This window comes from Ochlerotatus camptorhynchus, unplaced genomic scaffold (assembly GCF_037179485.1).
Source record: "Ochlerotatus camptorhynchus isolate MF236.1 unplaced genomic scaffold, CSIRO-AGI_Acam_v1.1 ptg000299l, whole genome shotgun sequence".
Classification (NCBI taxonomy): domain Eukaryota; kingdom Metazoa; phylum Arthropoda; class Insecta; order Diptera; family Culicidae; genus Ochlerotatus; species Ochlerotatus camptorhynchus.
Window position 1 is genome coordinate 1,237,654 of NW_027040787.1, and position 23,550 is coordinate 1,261,203.

The window sequence follows — 23,550 nt, forward strand, 5'->3', positions numbered from 1 at the left end:
AAAGTGTTGTTTACCTAGCGCAAAATATACCCAAAATTTGCATATGGGTGATCGTTAGAAATTAGAATGTTTTATTTTTTCTACGAGCTGGTCTACAGTAATGACCCGTCAGTTCCCTTTTAGAAAATCATGTCTAATGTTCTACGAACGATGCGCTTTTTAAGTGGTCTTATTGCACCACAGAATACCTTAAACATCCTTCATTGAAATGAATGAGAAAGATTTGAAATTACGGTTATGTGAAATTATAGAATGATAAAAGTCTGATGCGCAGAGGGGATGACAAAATCGGGTCATTTTTGGACTCCTACCACTAATTTTTACAATGTGAAGGAAAATTGTCCTTTTCATTTTACTCCGTTGTGCTAAATGAAATTTGAACTGATTAATGATTTTAAATCATACATATGAGCAGTGGTCAGACTAGTGCTCAAATTATCGAAGTTCACGGCAGTGAGTCTGCTTTTTCCTGACCACGTCGTTGCAGCTGCTAGGAATAGGAAAGGATTGTTAGATGAATACTTACTTAAGAGAGATGCAGAGAATTCTACGACCTCTCATAAGTGTTACAGGACTTGGGGAAAGTTAAGTCACAGGATACGTTTAGTAAACGTTACTGGTTGATTTTTTGTGGCTGTCTGAATACGGTAGCAATAAATCATTTATAATCAGATAGATCTCACCAAATACCGCGTCTGAAATGTCATTGGTTAGTATCTTTTAACCCTAATGTGCATGAGGATTTTTTTTTACTTTGTTCTACACCGTGTTATTCCAACACACGTGAAATTGTAGCAAGAAATGATCACAGATAGTTGCAACGGTGGAGATGCTCTAATACGCGTGACGTTTGGTACTTCAGCGATGAAAATTTCAATGTCATCAATGCTGCATGCTTCATCCTCTCTCTATAATTTAGGCTAGATTTTTTTCAAAATTCGGATTATATCCTCGATGGAGCTTACCGCTATTAGGGTGCAATCAGAGTAAAGGTCCACGCACCAATGGATGCAATGTGCGTGGGCCTTAACGCGACAAAGTGACACGACCGACGCAAGCATTTATAATAAATAATAGGATTCTTTTGAGTTTGACGCGTGGACGCACCACTCTGGCGGCCACTTTGGGCCAGATGCCCAATGATGTGGCGGCAATATGGCATCAATACTAAATGTCAAAACATAATTGCGATATCGTGTGGCGTGAGGCGAATGCAGAAATTAGGCCAGGCGCAGGAGGCCTAGCATGTCGACGTTCGCCACACACCAAATGACATTCACGTGTAGTATGATGCCACAACGCCGCCGCGCCCAGTGGTGTAGCGCACGTCGACATGATGTTTAAACATGCTTGCAGATGCCACGCGTCCACCAAGCTAAGCTAAGCCAGGCACCAACTAGTGTGGCGGCGATGTGGCAAAATATCAAGTCAATGTCGTATGGCGTGTGGCGATGATGTTTAACATGCTAGCAGATACCATATCAGTGGGCGCCTGGCCTTATGTTTTGACATGCTAGCAGACCGCTAGTCCTGGACTGTTTTCTCGGTGGCATCACCGGTCTCCAAATGAATCTAATGTTGCTAAAGGCTTCGAAAACTAATGTATCTAAAGTCGCTAATGACGTGCTGGCATATCAGCCTACTGATCAATCTTGTATGAAATTGGTTCCAAACGTAAACAAGCCATGTAGCTTTATTATGGTTTGTAACGTTTGGAACCAGTTATACGACGTAGCCAACAATTCGACAGTGAGCATGCATAAGGGCGTAGCTGCGATGATCGATTTTCTCTTTTGTTAATAACTCGCTTGGATTAACATTTCTCGGTGCGTTTGTTGTTACTTTTATAGCCAATACAACCTGTTACAGCACTGTATTGGACAAATGTCAGTAAATTGCTTCTCTTAGCTGTAGCAATTTAAAGAGAAAATCGATGACGAGAATCGATTATCGCAGTTAGGCCCTTATGCATGCTCACTGTCGAATTGTTGGTATATGACAGCCATATCCCACCCCTGGTCAAAATTCGCTAATCTTACTAACGCCCTTCAGTTTAGTTCTGGCGCCACTATATTATAAAAATCAATTTAATGCTAATGAATTGAAGATTTCTAACAGGAATTTTGTATTATTACTCAATATATCTTGCTCTGTTGAACAACAGATGTGCAGAGCCAATATATCCATGATATTTTGTTATTAACTTCAATTCCCACGTGGGTCGAATACAGGAGCTAGGGCCAAACATATCTCAGTCTGCAGTAGACTTGTTCCTAGATCCCAGTTTTAAAGAAATATGTCTGATTTTCAACCTACAACTCAAAATTAATATCAGCAAAAAATATGCACATTTGAGATAACATCCGGAACATATACGGTGTCTGGTAGCCTCAAATATCTTAAGACAAGAAGATAAAAAATGATAAATATTATTAATTATTTGTTGAAAGTTGGCTCTTCAAAGTTGAATAATGACACCAGTCACATTTATTTTGCTGCATTGCACAAACCCATACATTGGTAGTTTACGTAAGAAGTCTGGATGAACCATCTAACTTAAACATTACCAGAAGTAGTTATTACAATGAGTGTTTCATTCTCATATGCAGAACTTTTACCATGCTGAATCACATCCCTCAAGGGATATATTATTTATTGACGCGACTTTACAACAATCGAGAGGTTAGCATAAATTTAATCGATGTTTGCTTTCCTTGCCACATCATAAAAAGCTTTCGTCTGTGAATTGGGAATTGTGCGTTCTTCCCCACTCTTCAGCAAACGAACAAACGGCAGACGGCGTATTATCCCATTCAGCTGAAATCTCAAAATCTTTATGCTTTCGTTATGCTAATTTTATTCCTGATTGATAAATATTTTACGGGAGGTTCGATTATAGGCGCCAATAAATGGCGATATGGATGCTTGGTTCAATCATAACTATAGCACCCACCGAAGAGTAACGAATGCTCATCGCGGAGCAGGCAAAGTGTACCGAATGGCATAGCATGAGCGCATGAGGTTGGAAAAAGTGCTTGCCTAAGCGCAAAAAAAACGCACAGAACACGGATTGGTGGTGCCTTCCTTCGGAACGATAAACACAGCACATAAACATAAAACAACAAGAAATAGAATACAAATTTGGAAATATATGTGGTGTAAGGAGGCAAAAACACGCTCCATCCTATCGTGTCTACGGTGGAGCCGAGGGGGATAACTCGACACTAGGAACATACACAAATTGCGATGGGTGGTTGGTGGTTGTTGAGAGAAATGTGCGAGTAAGGGCAAATACAGTAGAATGTTTTCTATGTTGAACTACCGCTAGTATCTATCGAAAATAATGCTTTTGGTTCGGATTTGGGCCTGTTCTGGTTTGATTGGAGGATGGGGGTTTTATTCCGAAAGAAAGTGAAATCCTAAGGGTGGCGACAGAAGATTTAGATGAGTGCCGAAGAACCTTGGCACAACTGAAAATATCCGATGATTACCATGGGGGAGACAGACAAATGGTGTAAATAAAACATCTATAAAAATTCGAAGAGATTATTGACATCATTACATGTATCGTTTGCTCTGTTTGCTGGCGAGTATAAATCTTCCCGTGATACTGATCCTTAAGACGTTGTGTTTGGTACCTTATCCTCCGAAGCAAGATGATGTTGTAAATGCCACGGTGTTTTTCCTTCGCTTCTTCCTTGTCAGTAGCGATTTATTGCACCTTCGAACAGGAATTAAGTTGTGAGTGGGGATTGAAATGCGGGTTCCAGTAGTTTTTCCGACATATACTGCTCACCAGGAGTATTTAAATTATTTTAAAACATTCTTGATCCATGCTTTTGAATCGATTTGTTTAAACACGTAAACTAGCAACGGTACTACAATCATGCCTGTTGAAGATATAAGAGACTGTTCATAAACTACGTAGACAGTTTAGGGGAGTTGGCAATTATCCTCGGCCTATACACATTTTAAAAATTATGTATAGGCAATTGTCTACGCAGGGGGAGGGGGGGGGGTGCAGTAATCAAAAAAAAATATCTACGTAGTTAATGAACAGCCCCTAAGAGTGTTAAAGTGACAAAAAAGGCCTTTTAGGAAAGAGCGATGAACGAAGATAAAAATTCAAGGCCGTTTCAATTCGATAGAGTGAAAGTCTTATAAAGGTGAAAAAAAAACGTTTGAACGGAAGTGAAGCTCGTAGAAGGCATTTGGACTAAAGTGGCAATGATATATTTTTATTAAAATATAGGCCATTAACATTTGTTACACACGAGCTATCATCCTTAGTAGAAACATTGAATTTTTGTACACCTTTGTCCGTTGAAAAGGAAAGGTCAACCGTCGTTGTGCATACTAAGACTAGATCCACACTGTAATGGAAAATAGTGTTACAAACAACAATATCCTAGCTCTAGTTTATATCTAAACTTACTCATCCAAAAACAACACAAGAACCATCAGTCATGTGTATTCCAGGATAAACAAAAACAAATAAATAACATCATTTTTGGTTTGTGTGATGCAAACATTGCGTTGGCTTGAAAAAATAAAACATCTATACACGTCTTCCTTTCGTCACGTTTTCCGTATAGCATGTGATGGATTTCATCTGAAGCACAAGCACAAACAACATCAGGCACGAGCTAGATAAACACCCATAGCAGTAAGAGCAGCGGTCGACTATCATAACAGTCGCAAAAGTAGGAAAGGTTTACCATTTCCCAATGTCAGAAAATAACAAACGTACCTACCACTTGGAACTTAACTTTTTGATTTTCATATTCTTCCCTCCCTAATCAAATATGGGAAATTTTTCGACCCATTCAGGAGTAGTGTAGTGGAAAAGGCAGTAGCAGTGGCTCCTTTATCACTTTCAACCTTGGATTCTTAGGGCACCACCACTCACTTACAATCGCACATAATACAGTTCTACCCAATGCTCTCTTCTGTCCCTAACGAGGTGTTTGGACGTGATATGAAAATAGAAAATTCTCCATATTTATGATAAACTTAAGCTATTCTCCCAATCACTTCTGACTCAAAACGGTAGAGGGTAGAAGAAGGTGATGCTAGTCGAGGAAGAAGCGAAAAAAGGGTTGTTGATAAATTCAAAATTAGCATTTATCGCACCTTTGCGGAACTTGCCGAATACAGACAGGTGCACTCTCCAGTGAACATTTGAAGGCAGAGGAGGCGTGGATGATAAAAAATAAGGAGAAAAAACGTGTGAACCTGGTCTGGAGCGTGACAAGAATTGTCGCGCAAAACTTTTGCCATAAAGTTACTGCTGAACATTGTATAAGCAGTGTTTAATGATGTTGAATATTCTTTTGGATGCTGCAGAGGGCAGTGATTTATAGCTGCTGGATTTTGTTACTTTAAATTAATTCAATGATTGCGTGGTTGCTGTATATAAAAAAAATCATGTTCAAGGGAGTACACACCATACAAAAATGTATTACATTGCATGTAAGTTGCATTTCCTATCATCTTCCGCATCGAATACCGCAGAGAATGATATAAGTTGACCTTGCAGACGATTATTTATTGTTTTCTGTGTTCGCTTTCGACTCTGTCAGCGCTTCTTATTCGCTTTTAGCCTATCCATATTCCGAAGCATTGGGAGAGCAGTGAAAAAACCCCGGGTATGATCATCGCATCGTTCATGGTTGGAGGTCAGCCGGCAACCTTTTCCTATTTTTTTTTTCGACATAATTCATATCAGTCACTAATACAATCCAAATTTTTCTGTCTCCAATTTTCTTGCAGTAGAAATTTAGTTGCCTCAACAAAAATTTGCGTCATCCAAAGTTTTAAGAATGTCGTCTAGAATAAATCATTGCGAGAATTCAATGTATAAAAAGTTATTTTAGAAAATCCTATTTTTTATTTTTTCAAGTTAATTATAAAACCAATTTAAAACATGCACCGTTAGAGACAGAAAATTTAATTCCCGATCAAAGTTGCCTCATATAAATAGTTCTACAACTTTGTTAAACATTGTGTTGTTCTATCTAAAAATCAAAAAATGTGATATTATTGGGGACCATCCTATTTCAAGTTTACAATGTTTACGTTTTGAACTGGTGTTATAATTCACTTAAAAAATAGTTAATTCAAAAATTAAATTTCCATGGATCGTGTTTTATTCATACAGGTGCTTCTATTACATATGTTATGCATACTAATATGCATCAATATAAATTTATGTTTTTCCATGTGCAATTGGATTTCCTATTGACGTATGTGTTAAACGTAATTTGATAGTTTAAATTTTAATTGTTTGTGTGTTTTTGACACATTCTATGTGACGTTAGAACGTTATTTTTGACAGTGTATGTACTGTAACTGAAAAAAAAAACCCTTAAATATTATTGCAGATTTGGAAAGTGCGTTACGTTTCCTATAACAATTGATCAAGAGTTCTGATTTGAGTAGCTTAAAACGTTTTGGTGAGTAGTATAGTTGAGGAATAAGTTCTAACTTCAAACAACATATATAAGGGTGCAACGGTTTAAATATAATGTGTTTTCGTTGTCCCATAAAATATTTGCGTCACTCACTCTGCCACATAGACAAAACTGGATATACTTATCGAGCCACGATTCGAATCTTATCTCTAATAATTCTGATTTTTTCAAAGCTTATTTAAAATTTAAACAAAATTTCTTTTAAAATGCCTCACGTGATTCGTTATTTTCAGTATTTATGAAAAAAGCTCGTGCTGGGTTTCGTTTTTCTTCCATACCATAGATATTCTTTCATGGTATACGTAGTCATCTAACCATAAGTCGATTTTGAAGAGACCACGAGTTAAAGAACATCAATCCCATAGGAACTCACCATGACAGTAGCCATGAAATCAATTTTTACTATGGTTCTATTTCTCGGTATTGAGTTAGTGGGCATCGAGTTGTGGTAAGTAGTTTTGTTTTAAAGTGTGTACAAGTATCAGCTTGTATTGATAGTAGGATTTGACATTTCGTTTTTGATATTAAGCAGCCATGGACGTTAAAATGGAGCATGTCATAAATCTGTATAAATTCGTGTGTTATCTAATAGAAACTGAAATCTCTTCGAAAGAGTTAAAACAGTATTTTTTTTTCGCATCATAGAGGTAAAAAGGAATCATGCGAGGATAATCTGTTAAATATCAGAGCTTAGATGCACTGCCAGGACTCCAAAAATGCTGGATGTAAAACGTGCGTACCAGCTGTGGTTCAGTTTCGTGACAAATTTGGCGGGTTATTATTAAAGGTAAAGGGAGAGAGATTTGAATTAAAATATGCTTAGTTGAAGGTTATATAATATATATTATGTAGTACATCTGGAATATAGTGATATCAAAAAATCATGCAAGCGTTCAATCGTTATGAATATTTCTTTAGATACAACAATGTTAGTGAGCAGCGTATTGATGACCATTCGACAATATTGTTGAAATATTGAAATGGAAATATTGACGCAACTTCTGTCGTGTGGGGTGTACTTTTGGTTTGGGAAAAAGTGGTGAATTTGATCGGAGGAAGGGTTCTGGATTTGTGGAGGCAAGCGAGGGTATGTTGGGGCTGGGATCAGCAGGGAGATTGTTGGGTTTTGTGTGCGTAAGAAAGGAATTATGTAGCTGTAGTTTCAGTTCTCCGGATCTCGAGGCCTTGCTAATTTGCATTGGCACACGTGCACGATGCCTTCTCCACAAAAATGTGGTGAAGGTGTTGAGAAGGATCACCTTTTGGTGAAGAGTAAGCGTACGCAACGAATGCAGCCACAACTGTTGCGCTATTTTGCCTTTGAGCCATGTCCCAATTAAGTGTGATGATGAGCCGTGAAAATTGGGCAAAAATCAAACGAATTTTTTTTAAATCTGATTTTCGGTTCTCATCCTATTTGCTTGCATCGGGTTTCCATTTACGAAACCGACCATCCTAACCTTTCACTTTCAGGGGCGTCCCCCTTAATCCTACACCGCGCAAGTATGCCGCTGAGTGCCGCTTCCGTCTGCTGTTGGACAACGCAGAAAATCTTCAAGCCTGGGCCTAGTCGCCCCTGAAGATGAGCGTATACTTCCGCTTCCGCATAATCGCTGCTTAACTACGGGATTGATACTGCTCGCTGACCGGGTACGAAGATTTCCGTTCGGAGTTTTTTTGCCGACAGGGCGCAGTGCTTCTCGGTGCGAACTGCGAAGAAACTAAAATGCAGAAGAAAAGCCCTGCATGGGTTGGAGCATTAGTGGCCAGTCATGGATGAATCCTTTTCTGTTCGTGTTTTGGTGATCACAAACGTCTGTGCAGTTTTGTAGCCTCGATGTGTATTCGCACTACAATGCGGAAAATTCTCATTAGATACAATTCCAATAAGAAATGTGTGTTCTTGTTACCTCCAGGAAATCTGCGTGTATAGGCGTCGGAGATCCTCGACGAGATGATGGATGGCACCTACGATTCCTGTTCTAGTAATGAATCTGGAATTCTCGCTAACGCCGAACGATTGTTTCGCCGTCAGTGCGTCGTACCGAGGCCTTACAGTTTGCTACCCTCGTGGTGAGCTCCTCCCAGTGGCTAGATTGGCGTAGTTCCACTGTTGGCTCTCGTCGATTGGTATCGGATGTTGAATCCAGTGGATGTTCGGAATTTTCCTGTGCTACGGTCCGAAATATTCGACGCACAAAACGACACACGTTGTAACGTGCGGCCGGCTGCTAGCAAGCGATTACTTTTCTGACCGGATATTACCCAAGTAACCGAAAGTTCCGCATTCAACACTTCCAAGTTCCATAAAGTTCAAATAAAGTTCCGACAGAACTTTCAAGTTCCATGAAGTTCAAATAAAGTTCCGACAGAACTTTCTAGTTCCTTAAATTTCAAATAAAGTTCCGACAGAACTTTCAAGGCACATGAAGCAAGAGAGAGAGAGAGAGAGAGAGAGAGAGAGAGAGAGAGAGAGAGAGAGAGAGAGAGAGAGAGAGAGAAGGAGAGAGAGAGAGAGAGCGAGAGAGAGAGAGAGAGAGAGAGAGAGAGAAGGATTATTCATTTTCAGACTTCTTCACTGTCTTGTACTGTCGAGTATTAGTGAATTAGTATGAAGCTAACCGTCATTAAATGTATTCGGCGCTAAACATACGCGAGTGGTTTCCGACTTTAGCGGATTGTTGTAGAGGGGACCTGCAGCAACAGACGACCATGTGAGCAGATGTGGCGAGGGTGCGCACTAGTCTTTCAATGCTACGCAGCCTTCTGACCAAATATTTAAAATCTTAATTTCAAAAAATACTTTAATTACTCACAAAATTTAAAAGGGGAAACGACGGCTTCGACATGACAGACTATTTTCGGCAACCCAAATTGAAACGCAAATTTCACTGGAGTTTCTTTCTAGTTCCTTAAATTTCAAATAAAGTTCCGACAGAACTTTCAAGGCACATGAAGCAAGAGAGAGAGAGAGAGAGAGAGAGAGAGAGAGAGAGAGGGAGAGAGAGAGAGAGAGAGAGAGAGAGAGAGAGAGAGAGAGAGAGAGAGAGAGAGAGAGAGAGAGAGAGAGAGAGAGAGAGAGAGAGAGAGAGAGAGAGAGAGAGAGAGAGAGAGAGAGAGAGAGAGAGAGAGAGAGAGAGAGAGAGAGAGAGAGAGAAAGAGAGAGAGAGAGAGAGAGAGAGAGAGAGAGAAGGAGAGAGAGAGAGAGAGAAGGAGAGAGAGAGAGAGAGAAGAGAGAGAGAGAGAGAGAGGAGAGAGAGAGAGAGAGAGAGAGAGAGAAGGATTATTCATTTTCAGACTTCTTCACTGTCTTGTACTGTCGAGTATTAGTGAATTAGTATGAAGCTAACCGTCATTAAATGTATTCGGCGCTAAACATACGCGAGTGGTTTCCGACTTTTAGCGGGATTGTTGTAGAAGGGGACCTGCAGCAACAGACGACCATGTGAGCAGATGTGGCGAGGGGTGCGCACTAGTCTTTCAATACTACACAGCCTTCTGACCAAATATTTAAAATCTTAATTTCAAAAAAAACTTTAATTTACTCACAAAATTTAATAGGGGAAACGACGGCTTCGGCATGACAGACTATTTTCGCAACCCAAATTGTAACGCTAATTTCACTGGAGTTTCTAACGAAAACACTTCGCTGAATGCATTCAAACGATTCTGTACGCTTTCAGCTTCAATTTGATTATATTTTTACCACTGAGAAAAAAGCAATCTAGCAGGGTTTTCTTGAAATGAAACACACGCACTATAAAATGCTGCTGATTTCGAGTTGCCGATGAAAGCATAGCTGTTTAACACACAGCTCAAATAGAAAGGTTGCCGAATAAAAAGATGCTGCCCACAAAAGTCGCTCTCACTAGAGAATATTGGAGCTTTGTAGAAGCGTTTCAAAACAGTTTTGACAAATCTTTCGACTGAAATTGTTAGAGCAGCTAGCAGCAAAAGATTGTAAACAAACCAATACTTCATATGTGTGCGTTCCTTAGAAAAAAGGCTATAGAAAGATGATCGCTGCTTAGGTTGCCGAGAATACGTAAATTCCCCTATATAAATTAATTTTCATTACATAAATAACTTTTATTTATTTGTTAATTACTGTCAATACCGGTTAAAGTGGGGGCGACCCCGGCGTAGTGGTTAACATCCTAACCTCTCACGCCAAAGTCACGAGTTCAAATCTCACCCCCGGACAAGTCACGAATGACCCAAGAGTGTTAAAGTGGCTATAATCAACAAAAAACTTTCAACAACCGGTTAAAGTATTTAAATTCAAATTATTACTGTCGTAAAAGTATTTAAATTACTACGATGTATTTTAAATATAACGCACTTATATCTGGAAGGGCGCGCCCCTCGATAGGTGGTCAATGCGTAGGTGGATTGTTGGGGAAATTTGGTGGTGTGAAATGAACCGAGCGGCTTCATTTGCAGTTCAGTGCAAACATTTTATAAGAAGAAGAAGAAAAGAAAAATTCTGGTGTGGGACTTGAAAAAGTTGAAAACCGGTTTCCGAAAACAGAAGAGCGAGTGATGAAGGAAGAGTAGTGGAAGGTTCATCCTCTCTTGACTAAGACTTGAGTTTGCTAGGAAATAAGAAGAAAAAGAAGAGCTCTGAAATTCGTTTCAAACGGTGGTAGGAAATAAAAAGAAAACGGTGCGAGAGAAATCAGTTTTGGTGAAAGAAGAAAAAGCGATGTCAGATAATGGGAGAGTGAGTGCCGCAATGAAAAGGCTATATGCAGTGGTTCAACCTCGAGATGGGAAGGAAATGACAGGTGGAGAGGAACTCACGGTCTCCCAGTGTTGGTGAGTTCTTTGCCGTTATGTTCACGAAAAGTTCACTATTTTGCCAAACAGAAATTCAAAACAAAAAATTTTATTTGCGGATTTGGACAGTTTTTGACTTGTTTCATACGACCAGAAGGTCACAAATGCCGTGACAAACTGATTTCCTACGCAACGAATCTATCGTACGTCCAGTGGTCGAATGTGGAGTAGTATAATACATGACCAGACATTCTTGAAGATCGTGTCGCCAATCCCTTCCAAGAGCATTGCTGATCTGCAGTCGTTTGAGCAGCGACCTATTTTGCCTCTCCACCAGACCATTCTCCTGTGGCCAGTACGGGGTGGAGTGATGTAGGTGGATACCATGTGTTCTACTGTACTCTTCAAGCTCGGTTCCAACGAATTGCTTCGCGTTGTCTAGTATAATAGTCCTTGGGTAGCCCAACCGTGTAAAAATTTTATCGAGTCAAGCTACCGTGTCCTTAGCTGTTATCTTCTGCATAATCTCCACCTCTTTGTAACGACTGTAGTAGTCGATTACTACAAGCAAGTTTACCCGCTTGGCATGGGTCCAAGGAAATCGATGGATATGTCGACCCATGGTTTACAGGGGCAACTGCCGACGTGACATCGGTTCAGGTCTGTTTGGCATCTCAACTAGACGACAACCTTCACAATTAAGGACTCGATTTGAAACTTCGCGATCCATTCCAGGCCACCAAACTCGATCTCGAAGACGACGTTTCATGACCGATTGGCCAGGATGACCTTCATGAGCCAAGTCCAACATTCTTGGTCGCAGCCTCGCCGGAACGACAAGTTTATCTCCTCGGACAAGCAAGATCTCCAATCAAACCCAGCTCCTCTCTAAACGGGGCGTATAGTTTGACCTCGGGGTCATCCCAAATCCCTGAATGAAGACATCTCTTCACACGATCAAAGGTTGGATCTAATCCTACTGATTTTTCCAGCTCTTGAACATCAATTGCTGCTGATTCCATTACGGCCAGTACCATGAACCTGCTCTCTGCGTCAAAATCCTCTGGGTTATTATCATCTACTAGCCGCGACAAAGGGTCCGCAATGTTACTCGATCCCTTCTGATATTTAACAGTGAACGAAAACCACTGCAAACGAAGTACCCATCGTTCAATCCTGGAACATGGTCTAGAGGAAGGCTTGAATATCGCTTTAAGCGGTTTGTGGTCAATCTCCAGTTCAAAGGTCCGTCCTAGTAAGTAACAAGAAAAACGCTCTACTGCCCAAACCAGTGCCAAAGCCTCCTTTTCGGTTTGGCAGTATCGGCGTTCGGTTGGCGTCAAGCTTTTACTTGCGTACGCGATCGGACGAGGAGCATCATCAGTCGAACCTTTAAACTGTACGAGGACGGCACCAAGAGCAACTGGCGAGGCATCCGCAATCACGCGTGTACGTAGGGTACGTATACTGAATAACATCAGCCAATAAACGCTCATGTCTTTTCTATACACACACTAATCAACTTTCAACTTATAGCTGCAAAACAAAGCTAACAAAGTGAATATATTACTCTTTTGATGGCTTCCCGTAAAAAAAAGAACCGTAGAGGTACAATGAAATGTATTGTAACCATACAATAGAGTTTATGGTATTTACAATAAATCGTATTATCCACAACGATAAAATAACAATAGAATGTATTGTTTCTACAATATAATCTATGGTAAATTGGGGAATATACAATAGATTAAGGGGGTCGTTATGTATCTTAACCATACGAAAAATCACTTTTTCCCGAACAAACTTGAACCATTTACCATTAATTGTATTGTTGTTCTATTGTTGAAAACTCTTACTATATGGGACGTATTGTACATCTATTGTAATAACAATATGCTAAAACTTCGTGTACTATATACACACAATAAGATCGATTGTTGGCAATAGATTTACTTGTAACTGTATTTTATTTTATGGTAATTGTATGGTTATTTTTTTCCGGGTTCTACACAACCAACCACTCTAGCTGAGTAACATAAACATCAAAATTGCTTTGTCAACAACTAAACAACCTGTACTGAGCTTATAAACTGTGTTAGAGCAACTTCGGAAGCATTTTCACAGTCAACTAGGTTTATTTTTAGACGTGTGCAGTTTTACAGCTTTTACTCTGCTCTTTTATAACTAGTCGAGAAAAGTGAGTCATGTGCACTATTATAAAGCCTCTACTCAGCGATTTTGTTGTAGAAGGGAATGTTGATTTGTTTACACAAGTTCAAAGTGTTGGCGTAGCACAGTTGGTAGTGTCAAGGTTTGCCAATGAGGTCATCTCGAGTTCGATTCCAGGTTCCGGTGCAGGGTAAATAATTTGGTGATGATTTGTAACTAATTTCGATTAATTTGATTCACAGCAAAATAAACTCAATAAATTCCTTCATAAAAAAGCGTAAACAGTATTTAACCCGGCTTCAAGAGAAAGCTCTGTAGTGATTATTGGATAACGGGGGAAAGGTTGAATAAGCGCCTTTCAAGTTCACACACAACTAGGGTAAACGCTCCTATAGTTGCGGTACGTTAGAAGCGTTAGGTTCCTATAGTTGTGTATGGAGACTCCATACACAACTATAGGAACCTAACGCTTCTAACGTACCGCAACTATAGGAGCGTTTCCCCTAAACAGCAGGATAACAGCTGTATAGAAGCGTTAATGGATACCCGAAAAAAAAAATTACAGTGAAATTTTCAGTGGAAACAATGCTCTAACATTAATATTTATTGTTGACAATAAAAATGATTGTTATAATGTTGTACCCTTCCGAAAACGGCAAAACTGCTACCTAGCTGTACAATGAATGTACATAATAAAATGTTGTTACAATGATTTTTATTGTATTTTTCATTTATTTTATTGTTAACATGATTCGATCACGAACAATAATGAACAATTCTATTACAATAAAAAATGTTGTTACATTAAATATTGGTGTGTTTTCATTGTGGGTTACTTCACGAACATTAAAAATAAATCTGATTGAAGCATGCAGACTATGAGAGGGTCAGCAACACTGCCAATGTAATCAAGATAGGCGCTGCTCGTATGGCTCTTGCTTTGACAGTTCGTTTGGCTCTATTCGTTGCCAAGTCAATTGAACGCCTACGACCAGATCGGTTTGAGTTGAACTCAACTCTCCTGCCTCATCTTAATCCCGCTTAATGCAGACCTTTTCCGTGCAGTCAATAATCATACAATAATAATAAAAAGATCCACCACTTGAAGATGTCATGAAATAACTCTCAGGTGGAAGCATACCCTAATAAAAATTAACCATAAACGAATGATAACCCAAATCATTGAACTATTCCACAAATGGTTTGGATGATACCCAGAACACGTCGTTAAGCAAATTAACCATACAATTTTTATTATGGTATTTTCATGGGCGATTCTCTCCAGTTGAATGCATTAACTTATCAACGACGTTCAACCACCAAGGAGACGTGACCTAGAGAGATCGAGTGCAGGGGAGTTGGCTTCCATTTCTCACAAGTTCCGGATCGAATCTCAATCCTTAACCAGTAAAAAAAGGACTCACCCGTAACAGACATTACCACCCCCTTCCCTACCCGGGGCGATGTTTTATTTTTTCGATTTATTTTTAAAGTCGATAAAGTAGATCTGTCAAGCCAACACATACACTCTAAAGTAAACTGTTATTTTTTTTAATCAATAAATTCGCCAACCAACAGTAAAATAACAATAATATAGAATGTTATTGAAAAAAAAAATTATATGGGGAAAACACGAAAATTTCATTGTTAAGATACTTAACAACCCCCATTTTTTATTTTAAATTTTCCATTTACCATAAAATTTACTGTTTTGTACAACATAAATGAAGGTAAATTTATTGTAGACGTAACAATATAAATCATTGTTAAGACAATAATTTTCGTCTTATTGTTACATTGTTTTTTATTGTATTTTTGTTGTTATTTTTTTTCGGGTATGCAATAAGAGCTTCTCCCGACCGTTCCAACAGCCATAAGTAGCTGACTAAGTTCGCCAGATTTGCTTGTATAGAAGTTGAGTATAGGTTTCCTCATAGCATATAACGTTTGAATACAGCTTGAGGCTGTATAAATGAAATGAGTAAAGCGTTAACATTGTGAAAATTGTTAGTTGGGAAGTAACCTCTTGTGAACTGGTCTGCGAGATGAAATGGTTAAATAACATTCTCATATGTAATCGTAAGTACTTAATTTTAAGTTGTTGCAGAGGCATGGTTGAAGCCTTAATCCTTCGGTGAACACACACTTGAATATTGCAAGTGTGCAGGCAGAAAGTATTGATAAGGATAGTATTAACAAAAATTACTATACGTAGTATATAGTATTTTTATGCAAGAGTTCTATCAACGGAATAACGGACAATTACTATTATTTTATCATTTTTCCTTCCATAAACTTGCTATAATCATTAATTTATTTTAGTTTTATATTTTCTATTACGGTTATTATTACTTCTATTACTATCAGTCCACTTATTAGTTATTAGGAGATCATTATCAAATCATTTTGTATTGGTATTAACACTGTGATCATCACAAGATTATCAAGCCTATGTATTTAATTGATGGCCCGAGAGGAGTTTTAACAAAGATTTATATGATCTTAACGATTACATAATATTTATATTAAAATTATTATTATTATATTTTATATTTTGTATTTATTGATGATCAAAATGTCATTGCCTAAAATATCTTTTTGGGAACCAAGTCAGTGGTGGTTCAACCAGTAGAACAGAATTCAATGGTAGAGGCCTTAATACATCAACTTAATATGAAGGTGGAGGTATTTAGAGTATATGATCTTAAGGATAATGAATTTTTTTGTTTAATTGGAGACTTTATTGAAAATAACAGAGATGTTTTCCATTAGTACTGAGGAACAAATGCTCAAGATGTTTTGGATAATATCTATGCAAACTCTGTAGGAGTTCAGATCGAAATGGCTCAAGTAACTGCAGAGATGTTTAACAATAACATTAATATTTTTCAAAAAAACGGATTTAGTGACAGCATCAAGCCTTTGGAGGGATTAAAAAGGCATGGAATGTAAATATTTTTATGAGGCTTTATGGGGTTAATAAGTTCTACAGTATCATAAGCATGTATCAACAAGGCATGGAGCATGAGGTGATGAACAGTGAATAGATTTGGACGCAACACCAACAGGAATTATCTTATTTTGTTAAAAGATATAAAACATATAAAACTGACAACGTTGAAGTATTATTGTGCGTTGTAGAAAATAATAGTTCATGGTTAGTAGTCATTAATCACCAAATATACTGGATTTTGGAGAAACAACCCAAGTAACCAAAAGTTCCGCATTCAACACATCCATGTTCCATAAAGTTCAAATAAAGTTCCGACAGAACTTTCAAGTTCCATAAAGTTCAAATAAAGTTTCGACAGAACTTTCTAGTTCCATAAAGTTCAAATAAAGTTCCGACAGAACTTTCAAGTTCCATAAAGTTCAAATAAAGTTCCGACAGAACTTTCAAGCCACATGAAGCAATCCGCACAAATCTTTTTTTGTAACAAAATTTAATGTACGTAAATATGAAATAATCAGTGGCCCGAATAAATCAAAATTCTTATATTTATGCAACATTCTATCCAAAAATAAAAAAATAAATTAAAAAGTAATTTCCTGGATTCGAACCCGTGTACTCGGCATGTGATCTACTATTGCTAACCACTGCGCCACAAGTGTGATGGAATACCATGCAGGCAAACACAAATTTAAATTCATCAAGGTGTTGTGTTTCGTATTCAAGTCAGTTAGCTGGCTCTGAAAACTCCAACAATAGGCGGGACAACAGCTCACTTTAATATATTTCAGGTGACGTAGTGGTTCGTGCTGAGACTCTCACGCAGAAGGACTGGGTTTAATTCTTCCAACAGCTCCATTACTACTACTAATGCTGATAAATCAATACACATTAATACATGCCTTTAGAAATAACTTTCATAAAAGTGCGAACTAAATATAGAATTGGTGTAGAGGACAAAAACCTTTTTTAATTTATTTTCTAAAAGTTCCGTTCAAGTTCCGTCTGAGGCTGCTTAGAATGCTCTTCAATTATGGCACCAGAACTTTCAAGTTCTTATAACGACTTAAAATGAGGCTGCTTAGAATTCTATAGACCACCTTCAACCAAGGTGCTTAAGCCATAAATAGCCATTTATCAGAACTTTTGGTTACTTAGGAAGAGTACATTAAAAGGATAACTCAAGAATTGAGGGAACGTTTTTCAGGGCACAGAAACAATCAGGTTGTAAATTGGAAATCAGTAGAGAATATTTTGAACAGAAGTATTATCTTATACCAAGAGGACAAAGACACTGAAGTATTCGGAGAAACATTATTTCAGGGAGGGAATAAATGTATAACAATATGGAAAAATTATTACGGAGAGGAGAATTATGCAAGCGTGATCGCAAGTCAGAAGTATATGAAACAGGATAGAAATGATACGGAAGTTGATCAACATAAACGAATAAGATTAACTAATAAAGTAAATGAAGAAATAGATGAAAGTCAAGGAAAAGACAAACAAGACGAAGGCGTAGATTTTCCAAAATATTTATTAAATAATTCAGGTTTGATCATTTAACTCTCCTATCCTTGGAAGTTCGTTGAAGCGATTGATATTCTTGCGGCGATGTAGCTTCAGATCTTGGTTGGTCACGCCATTCAAACACCTTCTTCGTCTGGGAAACGTGGCGTTTCAAAGTATGTCCATCATCGTCGCTGAGTACCAGGTTACCGTTTCTCTCTTCCATTACCGTATACCGCTGTGTGCCGAATCTTGAAACACCTTTCGGTCGTGATTGTTGTTCAACTATGACCGTATCTTGACTTTCAACTGGCATTTCCTAGCACCGCGTCAGATGTCCTCCCGTTCTTTGGACTTAAGGGGAGGTTTACTTGGATTTTTTCAAAAAAATTGATTTTTTTTGCATAAAATGAAAGCTACAAGTGTGTAGAATATGTGGCCAAAAGGATTTTACGATCCGAAACATATTTAGCGAGTTATGGCGCTTTGAGTGAACCTTTGTCATGCGCGCTGAGGGACGCTACAAAAACTTTAAACGCGTTTTTCTCGAAACCATATTTTTATAACAACTTAGAGCATAGGGCTTGAACAAATGATCCGATTTACAATCGGAAAATTGGGCTTTGGAGGATACTATTTTTTGTATGGCTTATACCTAAAAATGAAAAAAAAATTGTTAGTTACTATTTTTTAAGCAAGGTCAAAGTGAGAAAAAAAGGGGTAAAAAAAGCACTAAATTTTCAAATGTCCATAATTTGGTCAATTGTTGTCGGATTTCGTTCTAGTTAGATATAAGCCATAGGGAATATTATCAACTTTAACCACAATAAAAAAAATCATTTCAGTTCACCACCAGAGGGTGTGTACTCGAAGTTCTGCAGCAAAACCTGACTGACACCCCTCCACGCGAGCCGCCATTTTGAGCCACCATTTTGTTTTTTTACCTTTAAAAAATTTCCAAGTATTCAGGAATAGTGGACAAATATAATTATCGAAACCGGAAGTTCGTATGTCTTTTCATTCTCCTGAAAAAAAATCCAAAGTTCAACTGTTTTTCAGCCAAATCCAAGTAAACCTTCCCTTAAGTTTCATATCTCGATCCCTCTGGTTAAGAACGCCGTTGTCGTGATTCGGGAGATCGAAGAGTGGCAATCCCCGCTTGATCCTTCTACCTCGCATAATGGAACCTCAGGTGGAACCTTCGTTATAGTGTGGTAAGCTGCATTGTGCGCCCGAATAGCAGCTTGCAGTTCTTCTTTGTAATTTGATCCGGTAGAGGCCGGTATGGCCATTGATTTATTAATTATCTTCATGTAATTTTCCACCAAAACGTTTTGTTGTGTAAAAACGGCGTTGAGAAAATAGTTTTAATTCCTCTTTCATGACAGTATTGCTTATAATCTTCTCCATTAAATGGGGTCCGTTATCGCTTTTTACGCTTTCCGGAAAACCTTCCGTATCGATGAATTCGTCTAGCACTCGCTTCGTTAGCTCGAAGCTGGTTGATTTGATAGGACGGGCAATGATGTATCGAGAACGATAATCGACGATAACGAGGATGTGAATTCCTCCGAACTTAGCATAAGGCCCGTTGAAATCCACAGCGATGGTCTCCCAGGCAGTTTTCGGAACTACCGTACGCTCCATTGGAGTGGGTTTTCCTGGTCTACCATTGACTGCGCAATGTTGGCAGGCCTTGACCCAGTTTTCAGCGTCCTCCGGCATGCGAGGTCCCCAGACGCGCTCCCGTAAGATGGTCTTCAGCTTTGCAGACAATGCATGACCTTCGTGAGCTACTCTCAGTGTTTTCTCTCGCTGCGACTTGGGGAGACCTCCTTTCAAAGTGATTCCATTTATAAGGCACAGCTGGCCATTCTCCAGACTCTATGGCAAGGGATACTTCGGTTAGTGCTGGATCTTGCTTTGTAGCCTCACAAATTTCTTCTTCTCGTTCAACGGTCGACTAGTAAAAGGGCGAGTGCTTGACTTCGCTGCACAATCGAGGCCCGAATCTATCGGGAAACCGATCGAGGCCCGAGCAGATGTGATGCCAGAGAGTTGGCGTTATCTGTTGGTAGCCCTGTGGCTGATGGTGTTTAGCAATAGGAATATACCGAGGGGTTATTCAATATCAAGGTTTCTCATTCCCCACTAGGGAAAGTATGACATAAAAAGTACAGGAGTACGAAACACGAAGGATTTTAACTGTTGAAATGATAGAAGGAGATGGTAACTGCCTAGTAAGAGCATTGTTAGCAAATTAATAAGAATAGGTAGAACTTTATTTATAATATACAGAATATTCTTAAATTTAGAAATGCTATAGCAAGCTACATGATGAGGAACCGTGAGATAGTTGAACCATATTTAACAGAGAGTCTAGAAGAGGGAGGTTTTATGAAATTCATAAATAAGGTAAAAAGTTTAGGAACAGGCTAGGATATGAGTGTATGGTGGCAGTAGCAGAATTATTTGATAAATGCATTATGGTCTATCAACAGGATTGTCAAAACATGATAATAGGTGAGGAGAAAGAGGAGGAAGAAAATATTTTAAGAGTATTCGTTACAGGAGTAGGTAGATAGAAGAATCACAATGATAGTGTAATAAATATATTACAAGAAGAAGGATATGATATTATCGAGAACGGGAAATTGTATTCAGGAAGCAGTGAACATTTTCGAGAATTAAAAGAAGTGAGGACGTTCAACATAAATACAACGGAGAAACGCGAAGAAGAAATACAACAAAAGGAAACAGGAATGGTTGGGGAAAAGTATGAGGACAAAGAAGAAGAAGATAAGTGCAGAACGATAATTATAGCGTCATTGAATGTGAGAGGTTGTTCGAAAATTGACAAACGTAAGGAAATAGATTCAGTAATGAGTATTTAACGTCGGTCTCTGTTCCGCAATCTAGTGCCAATCACCGACGGACATCGATTGCCATCCATTGACGGCAATCGAATGTGCAGGAAGGCAGCTTCCACACCTGCGTAGGATATCGCACCCATTCAACACACATGGACCGGGACCAACGGCTTTACTTTCCTTCCGAAGGAAGACGTGACCAGAGATTTTTATGCCTCAGAAAAATCCCACCGACCTCGGCTGGGATTGAACCCAGACCCATTGGGGTGTTAGAAAGCAGTCACGCTTACCACTACACCACCGGCGCCGCGTTGGCAAAAACAGTACTCGAAAGAATACACGAGAGGAAAGAGAATAAAACAACGATGTCCGTTGTCACCTTTTTTGTTCAATATGATTATGCAGGATGTGCTACGGAAAGTTAAAGTAAGGATTCCCGATTTGAACTTGATGATAACAGGATCTTTGAAGCTCCCCTTGATATTAGCCTTTGCTGGCGATATATTAATAATTAAAAATGATCAAAATACATTAGAAACAATATTAAAAGCACTGGAAGAATGTTTTAATCAAGTAGAGCTGGAGATAAATAATAATAAAAGTCAAATACTATTGCGTGCACCTAACGCCTCGGTAGAAATTCCGGATACTTTCAAGTTGAACCATAAACAGTACGCTGTAAGCGTACTGTTTGGGATCAGGGCTGACAAATACCTTAAACCGACCTGCAACAACAAAACAAAGATGTGTAAACGCAGAAAAAGTTGCAAAAATGGTTGTGGAATTTTGCAAAAAATATAAACCATCCTGGGAGATAGGAAGGTTAATTTATAACACGGTCATTGTACCATCTATACTCTATGGGACGAAAACTGCTACATTGACAAAGATAAGCAGGAAACAGTTAGGAAGATACGAGAAACAAATCTTAAAGGACATTTGGAACCATTGCAGACAAACAAGCAGTAGCTGCAAATTTAATATGCGTCAGGAATTAAAGGGCAAGACGATCAACAGAAGAGTACGAGTGAACCGGATCAGTTACTATGGGCACATACAAAGAAGAGAAGAGAACTATCCCATAAAAATGGCCTATGATTTGAAATTTAATAAGAAAAAAACATGTTAGACCAAGTTATACATGGAGAGATTCATTGGCTCAAGATTTTAATATGTATAGTGGTATTAGTGAAGAAGATTGGAGATTATTGGCACATGATAGAGACAAGCTTAAAAAGAAAGGAGAAGAAATTTACAAAAACTCAGATAGTGAAGTAATGGATAATAGTTGAATAGTGATGATTAGTGTGTTACGATGAAAAATTGTTGTTAAAATCTTAATGTAAGCAATTCGTGCCTTGGCGGCTTAATCAACGATTAATCAAATAATAAATTATACAAACATAATAAACAGACAAAATAAGATCATTTTATCAAAAAGGTTTGAATAATAAACATGGACAATACATAGGAATACAATAAAATATATACCTTAACAATCAGATATATACAGAGAATAATAATATGATAAATAAAATATTGAACCAAAAGTTCGCATTTTTTTTTAAAGATATTTTATTTAAAACAACATAATTTTTCATAATTTAAATCAAGTAGTTGAAACTTTAAAAAATAAAAATAAAATTCAATTAAAATGAAATGATGGTAACGAGTAACTTCCAAACAATAACATTATTTTTTTAAATAAATATCAAGTAGTGGAACGCATAAAAAAATTAAAATTAAAAAATATAAATAAATCCGAAAACTTTATTGAAGTGAGAGTTGATGGGAGGTCGTTACAATCATTTTAGATACAGTAATGGAATTCAATACCCTAAAGAAGCGTATTTTAAAATAAAGTGTTAAACAAACATAACAATAGTAAGTTATATATATATATATATATATATATATATATATATATATATATATATATATATATATATATATATATATATATAATATATATATATATATATATATATATATATATATATATATATATATATTTATATATATCCTCCTGGATCCCCAACACGACATTTACCAACATGAATCGATTCGCCAACACCTCATCATTACCTTCATCGCCATCGACGATCATAGCAACTACAACAACAGCAACGCCGATGACGACGATGACACATCAGTAAGCCAGAACGGCAGCCAGAACGTTCAACCCCGAGCCACCAAATCTCGAACATCACCAGTTTACTACCCAGCAACACTAAGTAGCACGGATGTACATGCGGTTATTCTCACGTCAGCAGACTCTCACCCGGTAACCATCGATGTCACCGGCCAGGACCATGCGACGGAACCTCAGCAGTTCATTGCCCATGCATTAGCAACACAGCGACCGCATTCTTATAGGTTCTTACGCAGCAGTAATTAGCTAGGGCGATAGGTTTCGTTTTATTTTATAATTAATAAACAGTTCAGTTGATTGTTAACAGTGTAACGAGTAAGAGTATATATATATTTGCTCGGGGAGTTTTATGAACCCTAACCCTAATTCCTTTATTGCAGTTTAGAAATGTTTTCCACTCACATGAATAATACTCATGATGTTCAGATTTTAAACACACAATCAGTTCACCTCATTTCATTACTGTCCGAGAAAAAAGCTTCATCCAAAAGCTTTCTCGTCGCTACAAGTTTCTATATACAAAAGTCCACTATGTACAGAAAAATACTCGCAGGTGGCCTTAACAACGACTAGGATTCGTCTGGTGTCGCCCTCTTACGTACACAGTCTTCTTTGTCTTAGTACTTGTTTCACCTCTCCGTGCCATTC

At 38.1% G+C, this 23,550-nt stretch overlaps 1 protein-coding gene across 1 annotated transcript; it reads right to left on the bottom strand.

Annotated features, from left to right (window-relative positions):
• Positions 1-445: 445 nt before the first annotated feature.
• LOC135706972 (uncharacterized protein K02A2.6-like) lies at positions 446-19,605 on the bottom strand. Its single transcript, XM_065228661.1, has 2 exons — positions 19,318-19,605; positions 446-490 (listed from the first exon to the last, which is right to left on the bottom strand). The coding sequence occupies exons 1-2, from the start codon at positions 19,603-19,605 to the stop codon at positions 446-448; spliced, it is 333 nt and encodes a 110-aa protein (XP_065084733.1).
• Positions 19,606-23,550: the final 3,945 nt, after the last annotated feature.

What these genes read in the sequence shown, in the direction of transcription:
- LOC135706972 (XM_065228661.1), bottom strand. Translation starts at nt 19,605, where the DNA reads ATGCCGGAGGACGCTGAAAACTGGGTCAAGGCCTGCCAACATTGCGCA. An exon ending in CGGAAGGTTTTCCGGAAAGC is followed by an intron (nt 491 to 19,317) that starts GTAAAAAGCGAT and finishes TCCTATTCCTAG; the next exon opens with CAGCTGCAACGACGTGGTCA.